General features: G+C 35.9%; 1 protein-coding gene across 3 annotated transcripts in view; it reads right to left on the bottom strand.

The window, feature by feature from the left end:
• The window catches only part of LOC126213067 (zinc finger protein 99-like), a 205,315-nt gene that overhangs the window by 74,139 nt on the left and 113,327 nt on the right, over positions 1–17,849 (bottom strand). For all 3 annotated transcript variants that reach the window (XM_049940648.1, XM_049940650.1, XM_049940649.1), the window contains exon 5: positions 1,539–1,631. In XM_049940648.1, the coding sequence (XP_049796605.1) occupies positions 1,539–1,631 (93 nt within the window). The remainder of the gene's footprint in view (positions 1–1,538; positions 1,632–17,849) is intronic.

The following is a 17,849-nucleotide window of genomic DNA, read 5'->3' as shown; positions in this document are numbered from 1 at the left end:
CAAATAGCGGAGCTCAGCGTGTACTCGCCAGTACTACTACAGTGGCATTCACTTGAAGATGGCCAGAAGACTCTGCGCCGAAATATCGTGGCAGAAGTTACTGATATCCGGCAGTTCTTCCGTGTTTTTATGGAACAATCAATACGCCGGGAAAGCTTTAAACATTACACTTCATAATCTACTCCTGCTAATGTTGTCACTCTTTTGAATTATATTTCATAGGTAACTTGTATTTCGTTATGTTTTCAGTGCAAGAATAATGTACTCAGTTGTTGGCTAGAACCATTTTCACATACATTCATTATGAAATAAAGGCACTGCCATACATGTAAAAAGTAAATAAGAAGAGAAAAATTTAGAAACAAGATTTTGATATACATCAGAGCCTAGAAGCATCTTTTTTGTTGACTGTTATTGAAAAATTTATCTTATAATCTTAACAGCCTATGGATCTCCCACTCCAAACTTTTTATGAGAAAGTAACAATTGCTGTTGAGCTACCTGATAGAGAAGGAACTCAGTTAATAGTTTGTGGAACATTCAATACATATTTTTTAAAGGATTTGAACTGGGATAATAACGCATTGGAAACATTACCCCACTCTTAACGATGTGATTCCAGTGTGAATTTTCCAATGTGTATGCACCAAGACAGCACAACACACAAAATGGAAATATTTTGATATACAGAGCTCAGCCTGGGGAAAAATTAAATTTTACCTTATTGTTAAGGTAAGTGAAAATGAACATAGACTACAATGTGTTCTCACAGTGTATGGGGCTAAATGGCAGACTACAAACTCTCAGTCAGACCTTGGAATGTTTTCTGTCACCTACTGCTTCGTTAATTACTGCAATTTATTGATTAAGGTAAAAAATTACCCTAGATTTGGAGTCAACATTACAGTTTACATCCACTTTTAAGTGCCTAGGTAAGTAAATTCAAAGTCTGGGCAAAGGCATGGGCATACTGACATGGTGATAAGTCACAATTGGTTATGGTAACAGTGTGGCTAGAGGCTGACACACACACTTCTTTTAAATGTACATCAAGAGTATGTTTAACTACTATCACATTTAATAACTTTCCTTTACTTGGAATTTTGGCAGAAACTTAGAAATATAAATTATTCATTAAAAGTACAAGGCAGCTAAATGTATTCCTGTAATATATTAATGAAAGTTATTGTAGGATAGAGTTTTTATCAGCCTACATAATTTATAAGAATATGGACTTGTATTAAATGTGAATTTACAGCATCTATCAAATATATGTATTACACAAAATGACTCCTAATAAGAAGGGTTACTAAAGATATTACACATATTGTTACAAGAACTGTTCCAGTTCTATTCCTGACAGTCAGTAAATAGTCTGCAAATAACTGAACATAACCATAGTAAAATAATGCAAGACTACAGGAAAGTTACTAGCAGCTAATCTATGCTTCCTTAACTAATGCACCATTTACATTCAAAAATTTGCCAATGATATAATTTTACACCACATGCAATTCATCTGCAAAGTCAATACTCACAAAATTCTCACTTTCTTCTGCTTCCAAATTTAATTCTGGAGGCTCCTTGATAGAACCAAGGGACCCTGAGATTACTAATGGATCTTCAAGACACTGAAAAATGAAAATATAATCTCAATTATAATGTATTGTACACTCCTGTACATATATCACATGACACTGAATATGTTCTTACGAATATCATCATGATTCTAATCATCAATGATTATAATTCTGTATTATTGAGGAGAGACAACTAAACCAGTTTGCTGGCCAGCTATTCTACTACCACATATACATATGAGGTTATTCCAGTGCCACACAACACAATGGCCTTTCCCGTAAGATTCCAACAGGGCTTTCTCTTATGTAACACATTTCATATCATTAACAGACCTGGAATAGACACTGGCCTCACATCCTGCCTCTAGCAACACTATTAGCTATGTTTCAGTCAGTAATCTTTAAAGAAAGACTTAATTCAACCATAACTTCTGGGATCCATAAACTAGGTGCATTTCCTGGGGCCTCCTTGTCCTTACAGCTTTTGTGTGAATGGCTTCAGGTATGCATGTCAAATGTCCAGCCCACTGAAGTCTTCTACAGCTGAAACGCAGTGCTGTTTCCAGCTTTCCAAGTTCTGAGTGCAAACAACTGCATGCACGAACAGTAGCTACCTACTGAGCTGTGACAACAGTGAGACATTGCTACAAAGATGTTTACAAAACTACATTACATTAGTAGTTGACGTAGGTGTATAAAGCTACCACACGCAGTCCACTGCAATCATCAGTGATCAACTTATGCAGACTCAACTACACTCTTCAGTTCCTTGACAACAACAGGCTTTCTTGTGAATCTCTGGCAATTTCTGCTACTTGTTCATCTTCTTGTCCACCAATATTAATCATGCAATGAACCAAATATCTTCACCAATATTTTATGCAAAGTAACAGTTCTTGTCAAATTTCTTTCACATACTAAAGCCATCAGCTTCATGTAGGTCCAATCAAACCATAACTATTATATTCCTAGATTTTAGGATTTTTTTAAAATAGCGTGCAAAACTATTATTTTCTTATGCTAGCAATTGATCAGTGATACACACTTTTATATTCATATTTAAGCTACTGTTTTCAGACGTGTTACTTTTACATTAGATAATTTTGCCTCGTTAATCCTTTGACTGTTATGTACACGACTGGGTAGCTATGCCCTTTGGTGCTGCAGCACCATCCTACCATCCTTCCAGCCACGCATTGGTTGCTGAATCCTGTTAATGCATCCACAATTTGTCAGCTTTGTGTTTTATAGTAGCGTTTCCATCTATGGCCATCAAAAAAGTCAATAGGAGCAGTTTCACTACCACACCATGCATGGCACAGCAATGTGTAGTTTAGGACTGATGGCAGAACTGAGCCTCTGCAGATGTTACATGGAGAGGGGCCTAGGTGGCTGGTTCCCACACTATGCAACATGCAACAGATCACCTGGCAAGATGCAGTTTGTGCACATATAGCATGGAGCTGAATCTTACACCAGACAGTGATTCCACTTTTATTCATTTACATAGTCCAATATTAATGAACATTTGTAATATGCAATAATATGTAAGTATGAATTCACCACATAAATTTCAAGTCAGTAGCTTTCACAGTCCTGAAAGTGTGGTCGGAATGAATCAGAAGTGTATGTGAAGAATGAATCTTGAATTTTGCCAGCATGTCCTGGAATAGTAGAGAGAGTCATATCCTCTGATTCAGTGGAATAAATACGAAAATTGTCAGTAACTTGTAATGGATCTGGGAGATGTATTTTCTACTGGATTTGTCGATACCAAATTGTGAATGTTTTCTTAAATGAGCCAAACACACTGAACCAGGTCATTTCTGCAGCCGACAAAGATCCAATGTGGAACCATACTTCCATTAGATAACTGAAGCCAAGACTAATATGGCCTTGTATACATCTAATGGAAAAGGTACTGTCACGAAATATGGCAAATTTAAGTAAATAAAAAATAGTGAGCATACTCCAAATTTGTGTCTCAGCCGGGATAGCATATTTCAACTGGGGACTGTAGCCAGGATTTTGTGTTCACGAGATCTTCAACAGTGCTACGAGGAAGAAAATTTGTGTGTGTTCATACCAGTTTTTTCAGAATGTGTGTTACAGTATTTGTGTTCATCGGGAAGTAAAAGTTTTGGCGAAGAAATGTTTCGGCCAAAAATATAATTTTCGACAGAAGAAAATACTTCAAGAATTTTGGTCAATACTCACATGGACGGAAAACGTGGATTTGCAACAGTAGAAGAGTGTTCCAGATAAGTCACGAAACCCTCGTATTTTGTTAAAACAATATTTTTATCTTGTTTTGTATTGTTGTGTATAAATTTTTTTTTTCACAATGACTTATGAGATTTTCGAGAGTATTGTGCCTAAAGTAGAAAGTAGTATTTTAATAGACTTCAAAAATCAGGACAGGTCAAATGAAACAGAAAGAACTGATCAATTTGATTTAAAAAGTTTTCTTGTAAATTTCACGAAAGAAATTAAACATCAGTTGATGACAATAAGACTTACTGGGATGAAAAAATTGATAACATTTTGTTGCAAGTCCAAGCAGTTAATACCCAAGTGGGTGATCTTTCGAACAGAGTTGGCAGTGTTGAGGAAAAAATTGAATCTGTGGAAGCAAAAGTAAATGAAATTGATGCTAAATTGAGCGGTGAAATTAATACTGTAAAAAATGAGTTACTGGTAGATAGGGAAAGAAATTTAATTGATTTTAATGAGATAAAAGGGGAAATTAAAAATTTGAATGAGAATACAAAAGTTTTGGTTAAAAATGTAGAACAAGAAACTGACAATCGTTGGGTTACTTTAAAAAAAAAAGTAGAGTGCAATGATTTAGAAAACAAAAAATCTGTCAAAGAACTTAGCGAAAAATTTGAAAGTTTTGACACAGAATTTCAAAGCAAAAATCACAATGTCAACACATGCAATCTTGTATCTAATATTCCAGTGAAGCACTTTTCGGTAGATGGACCCTTACATCCCATTGATTTTATACAGTATTGTAAGGATTGTTTTTTACCTCACTCACCAGATGATATGAAAATTATATTTGTGAAAAAATTCTTGGAAGGGGAAGCTTTGACTTGGGCAAACCAGATTGTAACTGTGGGGATGACCTTTTCAGAATTTGAATCAAAATATCTGGAAAATTTTTGGGATGATCTTAAACAAACTAGAATCAAAAGTGAATTTTTGAATGGGAGAAACTATAGAGAATCAGATGGGAGCATGAAACAATTTTGCAAAAGTGAACTTCAAAAACTTATTCATTTAACAAAACCTTTGGATGACTTGACCAAAATTGATACCTTAAAGAGAAGATCGCCATCAGCAATGCAGTTGAGTTTAGTTCATTGTACTGATAGTAATGTTGAGCAGCTTCTCAATTATATTGAAAAATTGGATAGGGCAACAACAAGAAAACACAGTGGGTTTACTCAGAAAGGTAATGATCAAAATTGGGGAAATGATAACTTTCAAAAAAGGGAACAAAACAATTATCATGGTGTCAGTCAAAATTCAGGGGGATATAACAATTTTCAAAAGAAGGACCATAATTTTTATCCAAAACAAGAACAACATTTTCGCGGAAATAATCAACAAAATAGAGAACACTTGAGGGATCAAAATCACAGAAATTTTGCTAGAGATCAGTACAATAGAAACTACCAACAATCAGGTAATGTTTGGCATAAGAATGGGAACAGAAATGTTGATCAGAGGCATTGGCAGATCCATAATCAGCAGTTCAAGCAGGAACAAGTTGTAATTGAGGAAATAAAAAACGAGTAGACGCCCCCTTGAAGGTCCGCAAGGTTGAGGCAGAAGGTGAGCATGAAGAAAGGACCAATGGATGTGACTATCATAAACCCAAACATGACAGTTCCAAACCTAAGCTATCACATGAGGTTATTAGTTGTTACTTATTGAAAAAATTTCAAGAGGAAAATAATGATATTGATAAAGATAAAATTTTCAGTACACAAGAACATACAGTAGATAAAAGTAATTGTGATTCATTTAATTTGACAGAGTTTTACACTTGGGCAGAAAAGAACAACACTTTGTCAGATGATGTAATTTGTAGTAGTTCAGAGACGTGTGTGAATGAAAGACAGAATGCATACTGTGAGAATGAAATTATTGGTGAAAGGGATCTGGTAACTTTACAGAGGGGAAATTATATTTTGAGGGATAATTTGAATGTGTATGACCTGAATATGTATAATGATAATGATGTTGATGATGATGAAGTTGATAATGATGGTAATGATATTGATGATAATGTTGAGGAAAGGTGTTTCATTAGTTTAAATAGGGAGTTGGGTATACACATGGTTGAAAATGGATTAAATAGTGAGAATATTATAGAAATTCCCAGGGATGTTACCAGGATGAATAAGGCTCACAAACTGGGTGTATGTGAAAGTGTGAATTTTGATGTTGTTGGTAAAGAATCTGACTACACAAATAATGACACATGTATAACTTCTAGCCTAAGTGAAACTTTTACAGATACTAATGACACACACACATTTCTTATGAATCTATGGCTGAACAGTGAAACTATTTCTTATGACAAGAACTTTAGAAACATGCTTATTAATGTATGTGAAACTGTATGTCCTGAGTGGTGGAAAAAGATGAGATATTTTATTTTTGAAAAGCTGAAGGATAAGTACTTCAATAGTATACAATGTGATTTGGGTGAAAATTATTGGCTATTTGAGATAATAGAGAGTACTAATGACAATTTTGTATCTTGTGCAAATTTTATAACTGTGACAAATAATAAATATAATGGTATACCATATGATTCTGATAAGTATAGGTTTGGGGAAATTGAAAGTGATTTATTACATGAGGATACAGGTTCTGAGAAAAGTGATCAATTTTGCAGTCCTTATATAAAAGTTCAAATTGGGTCATGGATTGGTAAATGTTTAATTAATACAGGAAGTGAGATCTCAGGAATATCTGAAAGGTTAAGCAAGAAATTGAAAGCAGGGAAAGATTATGTTGAAATGCCAGTTGTTGGGGTAAAGATAAAAGGTGCTACTGGGAAGAGCAGTAAATTGGTAAAAAGCCAGGTTTTAGTGACATTTTAAATTGAAGGCAAGTTTTTCACACATGGATGTTTTGTAATTCAGGAATTTAATGAGGATTTTCTTTTGGGTATGAAATGGATAGTGAAAGTAAATACAGCATTTGATTGGGTTGGGAGAAAACTTTTGATAGAAACTAGTGAAAGGGAATACATTCAGACAAATTTTGTGTACACACTTGGTGATCAGAGTAATGGAAATTTTGACAGTATTAATTTACTAAAAGAAAATAGATTGGAGAATATTGAAATTCATAGATTTGATACTGATGAAGTTGAATTTGGGAATTTGGTAATTTTGAAAATTTCAGAAACACAAAATTTATCTGGGGAGCAAAAACAACAGTTAGAAAATCTGCTGTGGGAATACAGTGATGTTTTCAGTGACATACCTGGTAGGGTAAAGGGTTATCAGTGTGAGCTTCAGGTAAAACCTCATGAACCATTTTTCATAAAACCATACAGTATTGCAATCTCAAAAAGACCTGCTGTTGAGTAGGAGCTGAAAAAGATGGAAGGATGTAATATAATAGAAAGGAGTATCAGTGCATATAATAATCATCTAGTAGTAGTTTCGAAAAAAGATGGTGGAGTAAGATTGGTTTTGGACTCTAGACACTTAAACAAAATTTTGTTCAGACAGACAGACCATCCCGAAAATATTGATGAGTTACTCTATAACTTTACAGATATAAAATATATGTCAACTTTGGATCTAACTTCGGGTTTTCATCAGGTACCACGTTCGGTTAATTCTAGGAAATATACTGCTTTCTTGTACAATGGTAAGAGTTACCAATATTGTGTTGTGCCATTTGGGTTAAATTCTTCCGTTTCCGAATTTATAAGAGCTTTGGATCATGTACTGGGGCAAGAACTTGCATCTAAATTGATAATTTATGTAGATGACATTTTGGTTACACGGCAAAATTGGGAGGAACATTTTTCGATTTTGAAGTCAGTTTGTGAAAAACTTAGAAAAGGGGGGATGACATTGAAATTAGAGAAATGTAAATTTGCAGTTTCTGAATTAAAATTTTTGGGTCATGTTGTCACAGACAAGAGAATTTTAGCAGATCCAGAAAAAATTAAAGCAATTTCAGAAATTCCTATTCCTAAGACTAAAAAACAATTAAAGTCGTTCTTTGGGTTATGCGGTTATTACCGAAAACATATAAGTGATCAGAGTCTGAATGCACCATGTTTAAATCAGTTACTTAAGAAAAACACTGTTTGGGTTTGGGATAAAAGTTGTCAGGAAGAGTTTGATAAAATTAAGCAAGAGTTGAGGAAGCAACACTTATTACACAGACCTCATTTTAATTTACCATTTTGTTTGAACTCTAATAGCAGTAATTATAGGCTTGGAGCAGAGTTATTTCAAGAAAGAGTAGAGAATGAAGTTAAGATACATTGTACCATAGCATTTGCAAGCAGAATGTTACTCAAGCATGAGAAAAGTCATAGAAAATCCAAAAATGGCTCTGAGCACTATGGGACTCAACATCTTAGGTCATAAGTCCCCTAGAACTTAGAACTACTTAAACCTAACTAACCTAAGGACATCACACACATCCATGCCCGAGGCAGGATTCGAACCTGCGACCGTAGCAGTCCCGCGGTTCCGGACTGCAGCGCCAGAACCGCTAGACCACCGCGGCCGGCCATAGAAAATCCACACCCTAATGCTTATCGTTTGGTGTATCCTAAGTCAAAGAAATTATTTGGTCTCAGGAATGTTGTATCTTTGAAACTATATAAACAGAAATCATAATTTCAAAATTTCAATAACCTATTATCATCTAAAACAAAAGTCCTCCAATGGAATATGCTTGTTAGAACAAAACTACCTGTACAACCAAGTACGTATATTTGCATGTATAAATTAATAATTTGAAGTCGCATGTTAATTGAAACTGATGATAAAACACTGTTGTAACAAGAGAATGAGAGATAGATTTATTTTTACTTTTTTACAAAAAAGAGTCTCCCTAGTGAGCATTTCTGAGTTTTTTTTTAATTTTTGGAAGCTAAGTCTTCCCTGTGGGTGAAGACATGCATGTGAGGACATGCATGCAGGGGTATAAGTTTCAAAACCAATTTTAGATAAAGCCTCATAATATATAAGCAATTTATTGTTCTTTATACTGATGTTGTGGGGAGCGAAAGTACTCTTCACAAGAATGTGACTTGTAGTAATATTGTAGTAGAGAGGCAAGTGTACATAAATAATTGCAAAAAATTTAGATAATACTGATGTATCTTTAGCTGTACTAAAAGAAGAAAATTATAAGCAAAAAATACAAAATAAAAAAACATGAGTAAAAAAAGTTTAAAAAGAAAATCATAATAAAAAAATATAGAAAGTCATGACTAATAAAATATATAAAAATTAAAAAATCAGAAGTAAAAAAATATATATAAAAGGCAAATATAAAAAACTACACTATATATGTCCAGTATCATTTTTACTGTACAATATGTAAGCATAATGAAATTAACATCAATAAAAAAAAATTAAATCTTATTCTAGGAAATGAGTTTTACCTTTCTATTATTTTCAATCTGTATGCTGTATGTTAGAATATCTCTCATGTATGTTATATACCATGTATATTTGTAATGTCAAATAATTTCTTTACTCGAATTTTTTGTGTATGAGATTGATGGGGAAGTATCATTGCAGCAACAGCCAGTAACAAGTCCACAGATTCAAAGAGTCCAAATTTGGAAGAGGTTATCCGACTGCATCATTAATGTGCTAATTGTGTAATACAGATCCATTACTGAGTGTGGTCGGGATTTTGTTGTATATGTTCATAACAACAAAAGCCCTGGGGAGCAGTTGTAATGGATCTGGGAGATGCGGTATTTTCTACTGGATTTGTCGATACCAAATTGTGAATGTTTTCTTATATTTTTTTGTCAGAATTTTTATTATAATTTGCCTTATTATATGTTAATTTACTTATATTTTTGAGAGTGAAAGCATATTGATTACTATTAGTAAATGTATCGAAGAATAGCAAAGAGACTGATTACAAGTGGAAGCTTGTGTGTTGTGCAAAATGTCTTTGACGCTGGAGTCGTCTTTGACTATAGTTAGTCGGCAGTTAACTCTTGGTGTGTGTTGATGGTAGAACAATGTGAAGGCCGCCGCCATAAATAATTTTGAATTATGTTAATATTTTTTTATATAAACTATAAGAAGAAACTACATACAAAGAAATGGTATTTGAAGCACCAAAAATGAGCCAAACACATTGAACCAGGTCATTTCTGCAGCCGACAAAGATCCAATGTGGAATCATACTTCCATTAGACAACTGAAGCCAAGACTAATATCGCCTTGTATACATCTAATGGAAAAGGTACTGTCACGAAATATGCCAAATTTAAGTAAATAAAAAATAGTGAGCATATTCCAACTTTGTGTCTCAGCCGGGATAGCATATTTCAAACTGTATTGGAGACGCAAAGTCCTTATGCTGGTTCATAAGAGATGTAAAGAAATAATTATTAGAAGTTTATTTGGAACAAATATTTTGGAAATTTAACAAATTATGTTTAATAAGCGTTATTAATCAATCAGAGAGATTTTCTTCAATATCTGAGAACAAGTAGAAAACTCACTGTCCATCACTATAATCAGTCAAGCAGGGAAATACATGTTTCTGTGGAACAAGGTGGTGTACTGCACAAGCCGCACTCGGGAAGTCACAATTGAGTCATCAGTGTGTAAAGTTTTTATGCTGTGACTTCAATGATTTTATGAAAATGTTGCCAAAATGCGTTTTAATCAGTAAAAAAGACCATGGGCGGTTGAAAATTGGCATGTTTTTGGTATATTTTGTTGACATACCAACAAATTGTACACAAAATCAAATTAAAACAGTTTATATACTGACTGAATCAGTATTTAGTGACATCATGAGTTAGATGGACTATGGACTTCTAGTGTCATCTTTTATTTGAGATTAAAGCTTAAACGTTAGACAGAAATGCTTTTACAGTCTACTAGAGATTTGGTTAACATTGGAGTATGGATCTGAAAGGAGTTTTCTAATTTGGCTGTTCTGAGAATATACAACATATATTTTTTAAAACATTTATTCCAAGTAAACAAATCCTATACAATAAAATGACATTTCATACTTTCACTTATTTCCTGTTATGGTGCAGTCTAGATGTTTATGAAGTGCTGCCAGAGTTTTAACAGCTTTTCTTAGCTGATTACCGCCTCGTGTCACCTACATCTGGAAGCGGAGTATATGGGGTTTAACAAAGTGAATGAAACCAACCATATCTTACAGGATTACAGGCCTGTGTGATATTTCTTTGTATGTACCATACCGCTGCACACAGATGCCAGTAAATTTGGCAATACGTCAACAGACATGCTACTCGGCCCTGAGGGTAATCAACAATGCCTGATATAAGCAGCTGCAAGCCTGAGCACTGGCATTTCACAGTGTTCCAAAAGTTCACCACACTATGCCCAAGAATCATCTTGCTCACTGTGGACTCCACAGTTGCCATACAAGTAAATATCCTGATTCACTAACACACTATAGAGCTCTGACTTGTCTGGTGTTGACACTGCCAGGCCAACATGCTCCACACCTAATCTGCTCTGATGTCAGCCTCCATCTCTCCATATGAACCTTGGTCACCATAGATTTTCAACATTCTAGATAATGTATGAATCCTATGATCATGAAATTTTTATTTGCCTGCTTGGCTCTAAATCGGTAGCCAATTCAGTTTCAGATAAGAAGCCCTCTATTACGCGTTTTGTTCAGTCAGAAAAATGATATCTGTTAATAAACCTAATTTAATTTTACTCATGTTTCTTTTTGCCACGAATACAGAACTCTTGAAAGACGGTAAATGCACTTCAAATGTAAATCGTAATAGCAATAGCATAGGAATTAAATCATGGACAAGCTATTCTCAGATATCTAGAACTTCAGAAAAAACAACAAGGGTAGCAGCGGCAGTGGGGGTATAAGACCAGCAGGTGAGCCAACATGAGCAACAACACCAACAGCTACTATACCTAGTGAGAATGCAACAACTATCAGCCACAACACATCCACATCACCACCATTTCACCTAGCAGCAAGCAACATCAATGATGTGGACCAATGCTGTGATTAGCTCGAGGCATGCTGTCAGCCATAAGGATACCAGCTCATCAGAGAACTCTTCCTGCAAACAGGAACCTCCAGCACTGAACTTCAAAGATTCAAAGAGCTGTTAGCCAAGTTGAGCAGTTACTATGACCAACAAAAGCATGAGGTATCTGAACAACTGAGCTTTCTTAACTACACCAGTCAAGCAGGTCAGATTTACTTGCAATATACTACTTGACTCCAAGGTATCAGCTGGCGTTGTAAATTTCAGTACACAGCAGATGACTGCTGTAAATCATATGCCAATGTGCTCATTCAAGACAGACTAGCACAAGACACACTGACCAGCAGGTTAAGAGTTGATGTACTGAAGTTATATCACCCCAGTTTAAAAGAGGTACTACCCATGGTGTATACCTATCAAATAACACAAAAGGCTTGCAGGCTGGGGCTCCAGGCCACAGATGGTGATGCTAGCAACAGCTCACCAGGGTTTTGTCAAATGTCACAGGTTTAAAAAACATTACCACAGAGTCTGTCTCCACCACCAAGCAATCTGCATGACTTGGGGAAAATAGTCCACTTTGCAACCTTCTGCAGCAGTACAAGAGCATTATTGGTCCCACAAGTGGATACCATTAGCACTATCAAAGACAGGGCCTTGTGGATACACCGAGGGACTGTCAAGAAGACAATTCAGATCCAGCTTTATTCAGTGGCCACAGCAACATTCCTATCAGCCCAAATGTAAACATCACTGGGCTCTCCTCAACTACTGGATTGTTCCACGCCATTAATTGAGTTTGGCCAAACTCCTTTTACTTTAAAAGCGAATGGTTTGGCCAAGTGACACAAATTGGTCACCATACATTTCGGATTCACAGCAGTCGAAAACAAAACTGTTCCATATTATTCAGCATGATTTCTAAACATGTTCTTGCTCACAATCATCGACTATACTCATGTCATCAATGAATTTGTACTGCCACATCAAATCAGTAATTTCTGTTCATTTACCAACCTGTTTAAACAATAATTAGGACGTGAAAAGGGATTGTCAGCTCACATTCCACTCAGAGTCAACACCAGTCACCAATTATTGTGGGCATAACCAAAATCCCATATGGTATTAGAAACCAAGCAAGGCAAAACTTGCCTAAGCGCCTGAAATGTGTTGCAAACAGTGTCATCATGTCATTGGGCTTCCCTGATGGTTATGGTTCATAAACAAGGTGGCTCTCATCAAATTTCTGGTGATTTCAAGGTTACATTGAAAGCTCAAGCCACAGCTGACACATGCTCATTGTCCAAAGTGGAACATTTACTTTCACTTGTACCTGGAGGTTATGGTTGTTCCAAAATAGATTTGTCAGAAGCTTCTAGATCAGCAGGCATAGACCATGGTCATCAACACACCATTTGACCAGTGCACAAACGAATTATTCACAAATCAGGATGGAAGTGCTTGACATAGGTGTTCAGAAGGTCATTGGGTACCTATTCAACACTAATTTTAACCTGATTACCAAACACATACCATTAAGGCAATTTTTGTTCCTGTTCGTCATCACTCAACAGAAAGTGCAGCATCTTAAGCAGTGCGCCCAATTTTGATGTACTTATCAACACAAGATTATTTTTCATTCCAGGAACTACTACGTCGATCAAAATGCACTTCCATGCTGCTAATCTGTTGCCAATAAGATGACCAGCATCCAACAGCTCTCAAAGACCTCTCATTTACAACAGAGCACTTGGCAGATGTGACAACAAGAGATGCCTTTCTCGAAAAAATCCTCACAACAATACATGTCCATGGCTGGCCTCCAATACTTCAACTCAAAAGACTAGAAAAAGAACTTCTCTCCATCCTCGACCAACTGTGGGTACACAAAGGACTCCTTTTCCTGCCAATGGCAGATGTTAGTGATAGTGTAGTTGTCCCTCAAGTTCTCTGACTGGATCTCCTGCCTTAATTAAAGAAAAAACCATTTTGGGACAACCAGAATGAAACATCTATTATGCCATTACACGTAGTGGCGTGACACAAATAACAATATCATAAAAATGATGAAGCACTGTTAGATGTGCGTGACATCACAGCCAGTGCCTTTCCAGTAGTTCTGTTCCTGGCCAGCTCCATAAGAACCACAGTGGTGGCTACATAAGGACTTCATTTGACATTCAAGGGTCATATGTGGATGGTCATAATGGATAATGGACTTTCCATCTGTCATCAAGATATCAGCAGCACGTTTCAATCAGGACAACAGGGAACATATTTATTACTCAACCTTTATGTAAGTACATGTTTCAGCTTCAAATGTGGCCAGCTGAGTTGCAGACGTTCTGTAAAATTTAAAGCATCCACCACATTCCAGCAACAACATTCCATAAACTGGCCAAAGGATATAAAAATGTCTGGCGCATGAGTACATACTGCAGGAGGCAAACTCAGAAACCCTCACCATTTTTCAGCACATAGCACAGAAGCGCCATCAATGTGAAGAGCCCAGCAGAACTACTAAACAGGTCACATGGTGAATGCTCCACATACTACAGCTAGACAACTATCAAGATGGGAACTTGTGAAGCACTCCATTCATGTTTTTCACCATGAAGACATGGTAAACGAGATATACTCAAATATAAACTGTCTGGTCAGTACAAATAAATGAACAAGTATCAGTTTCTCTGAGCATACCACATAAGAAGATAATATAATTGTGATATGGACGCACAAACTAATATTTATGATGGATGATGCCTTAGTGAAGACTTACGAATAAGACTGTTATAATATACACAATAGAACAACTTATCTAGTTGTATGCAGTAGGTGGAAAACTCAGTAATTTAATTTTTGCACAGTTTGGAACACCCACACTTCATGCCATCATGATCACTATTACTGTATTAATGTATATACTGTTTCACTGTTTGTATTAATGAATATTTTTGGGTGTGATACTTGTATGAAAATATTGGTCTATTACAGACTCATGTATAGGAATCAATAGGCAGAAATGTACTGTTAGGGAAGGTAAATCTGAAGGAATGCTGCTCTGTGTGTAGGAGATGGTTAGTATGCAAAACAAACGTGGACACACAGTGAATGTGTAAAGATAGGAGTGGCCATCACTCAGTTGCTAGCCTTTAGATGGTCAACACCTTTGGAGTGGAAGCGAGGCTAAATTATCTGAAATCTTACCAAAAATAAGCCTCAGATGGATGCAAAACTAGCTTACTGCAGTGTGGAATGGTTTTGCTATCTTCTACAGTGTTTGTGGATGTAATAAAGAATCATATTAGAGAAATTTGTATGCTGAACCTCACTTGTACAACATTGGTGAATGCCATCAACACCACAGCTTAACATGTCGTCATGTCCAGGACATGAACTGTTTTGTTAGATTTGTAAAAGTGTGTGAATCATTATCTCCTTTACTGCCATCTAATAAGTGTGTGAAATTTAATCTTCATGTATTCCAAGGCACTCATTGACCTTAATAATGTAAACTGTGCTAGGAGCTTATTTCTAGACTCCAAGAGTTATGTGTCATAATGTGAAACCTAATTATGAAAAAGCTGTTTGGTTTTGTTACTAATAATAAATGATGTTCTAACAATAGAGTAAAATCACTTGTGTAGTTAAAGAAAGATTCCATTTTGTGGCTGCATAATCTCAAATGAAATTTTGTTGTTGATGAAAATAGTTAGCATCCTATTCCACTCTATTTTGACGCCATTCTTAAATAAGAGATACCAATGTTGAATATTGTGTAATGCATTTTTGCTTTGAGGCTGTTCCAAACAAGTGTTGCCATGTGTTACTTTATCGGTAGGGTCCCAATATTCTAGAAGTAGGTTCCCTCATTGCTTGAATGGTATTGAGAGAGGGAAGGAGGGTGGGGAGAGAGGGGGAGGGGGAGGGAGGGAGGGGGTAGGGAGAGAGAGATATTCTTTCAAAGCTAGACAAACGAGTTAGCAAACATTACTGTGAGCGAGAGCTTTGCTATTCTGATAATGAATCACATCACTGTGGAGAGCGATAGAGAAACTGTTTACAGATACAAATCACCCCACAAGCAAGATAAATACTACATTGTTCCATTTTATGTATTGAATCCCTGACGTTTTAAAATTATTGACGGGGAATTCTATGTCGAGTTTGGACTTTTGTCCATATTTTTACCTGGCTACAAATAATTACAAAAGCTAAGGGAATCACTATTCAAACACTGCTGCCAAACCTATAGTGAACTGTACAAAGTAACATGTTTTTGAGACAAAACGAAACTCCAACTGCTTAAAATCTGTCAGTTGCATGATCATGATCACAAATCCTGTAAAAGGACAACACTAACTTGCTACTAATGTAATGCAGCTAAGTGCTGTATTATGTTGATATGATGAAAGTTTAAAGTCAGCATACGAAATATTATTAACACCACTTAATCTGGTAATATAATTATTTGATATTCAGCATTAATTGTTTTTTGCCCTGCACAAATGTTCAAGGATGTGAGGAAATCTTTGGGGAAAACACAATAACCATGATAAAATGGCTCACTGAGGTATATGGAAAAGTTTTGAAATCTAGAATGAAAGGGCAGTACGTTTATATCAGAGTAAGAGTAAAAAGTAAACATTTCAAGTGGAAAAACCATGTTCAGTTAAAACATATACGAACTGATAAAGGAATTTTAATAATCATACAGGAATATGGCTGCTGCACATCTTGTAAAGTACTAAAGGTCACCATTCCACAGAAACAGAAGCAATTTTTTTTATACAAAAGGTCATTCTCAATCCTTTGACAGTAGCAGAATGCAATAGTAGTCAAAGGACTCCATGTCGTAGCTGCAATTGGGAGTACAGCAACTCAGCATCAATGCATCTCTTGTGACACTGACTGGTGTAACAGTTTTGAAACATAAAATTTGTAAGGAGAACTGTTGATAACTTCATTAAAAGGCAAATATTTGGTAATGCTGCAAATATTTGGTCATAATGCAGAAGTTACACATACAAGCAAGTATATGGTAACATCTGTGCAGCATCAATAGGTCGAGGCCTTATTTTCTTGCTTGACATGTATATCGTAGCATTATTCAATGTATATTGTGTTCATAGATTTTTTGATGTTAAATTCAATTGTTTTTCATGAACACACTACCAGGAAAACCGATCATTAAAGCTGAAACCGCTACAGAATAATGAACAGTAATTTCCACTGACAAAAGCTTTATATTGTAGTAATCATAGCATAAAACACTGCAGATCTGTGTCAACCCATTGAATGTCTCGTCTTGACAGTCTTAGGCCATGAGAATCCATTTTCATTGACATTCTGGCCCGTAGAATGAAAAACAATCTTGTTCTGGTAAGTACTATGTAACGCCAATCGCTCAAGATGCCTTGCTGTTTATTGAGTGATATGATTAGGCACAAAAAGTGCTGAACAGGTACTCGTGGAACTCATGGCATCTGATAATGTTGACTACTTCATTCATTATTCGCAAATAATTCATTTCTGTGCTGGGTATGTTGATGAAAATAACTTCTGATCTAGAGGCAGTTGCAAATAGGCTTATGGAAGATCTTATTTTGGAACTGCAATAGCCTCCAGCTATTAACTCGCCGACATATGGTATTGCTAAGCATTTATCACAGATGCTAAAACCCTTGGTGGGTTACGGTCCACACCATGTAAAAAACTCGGCTAAGTTTGTGAAAGTACTACAGGGAATGCGGCTGGAAAATGAAGACCTACTAGTCAGCTTCGATGTGACATCCTTATTCACACGAGTACCAATAGAAGACTCCCTGGCTTTACTCGAAGAACACTTTGAGGAGGATATTATCAAGCTCTTTCGCCATGTTCTAACCACCATCTATTTCAAGTGTGGTGGGAAACCAAAAGCCTTCTACAGGTACATTGACGATACCTTTTGAGTTTGCTCACATGGCAAGCACCAACTGCTAGAGTTCCATCAACACCTCAACAGCATA

Source organism: Schistocerca nitens, chromosome 11 (genome assembly GCF_023898315.1).
Source record: "Schistocerca nitens isolate TAMUIC-IGC-003100 chromosome 11, iqSchNite1.1, whole genome shotgun sequence".
Classification (NCBI taxonomy): domain Eukaryota; kingdom Metazoa; phylum Arthropoda; class Insecta; order Orthoptera; family Acrididae; genus Schistocerca; species Schistocerca nitens.
The sequence above is the reverse complement of the archived record's forward strand: the minus strand, read 5'-3'. Positions and strand labels throughout refer to the sequence as shown.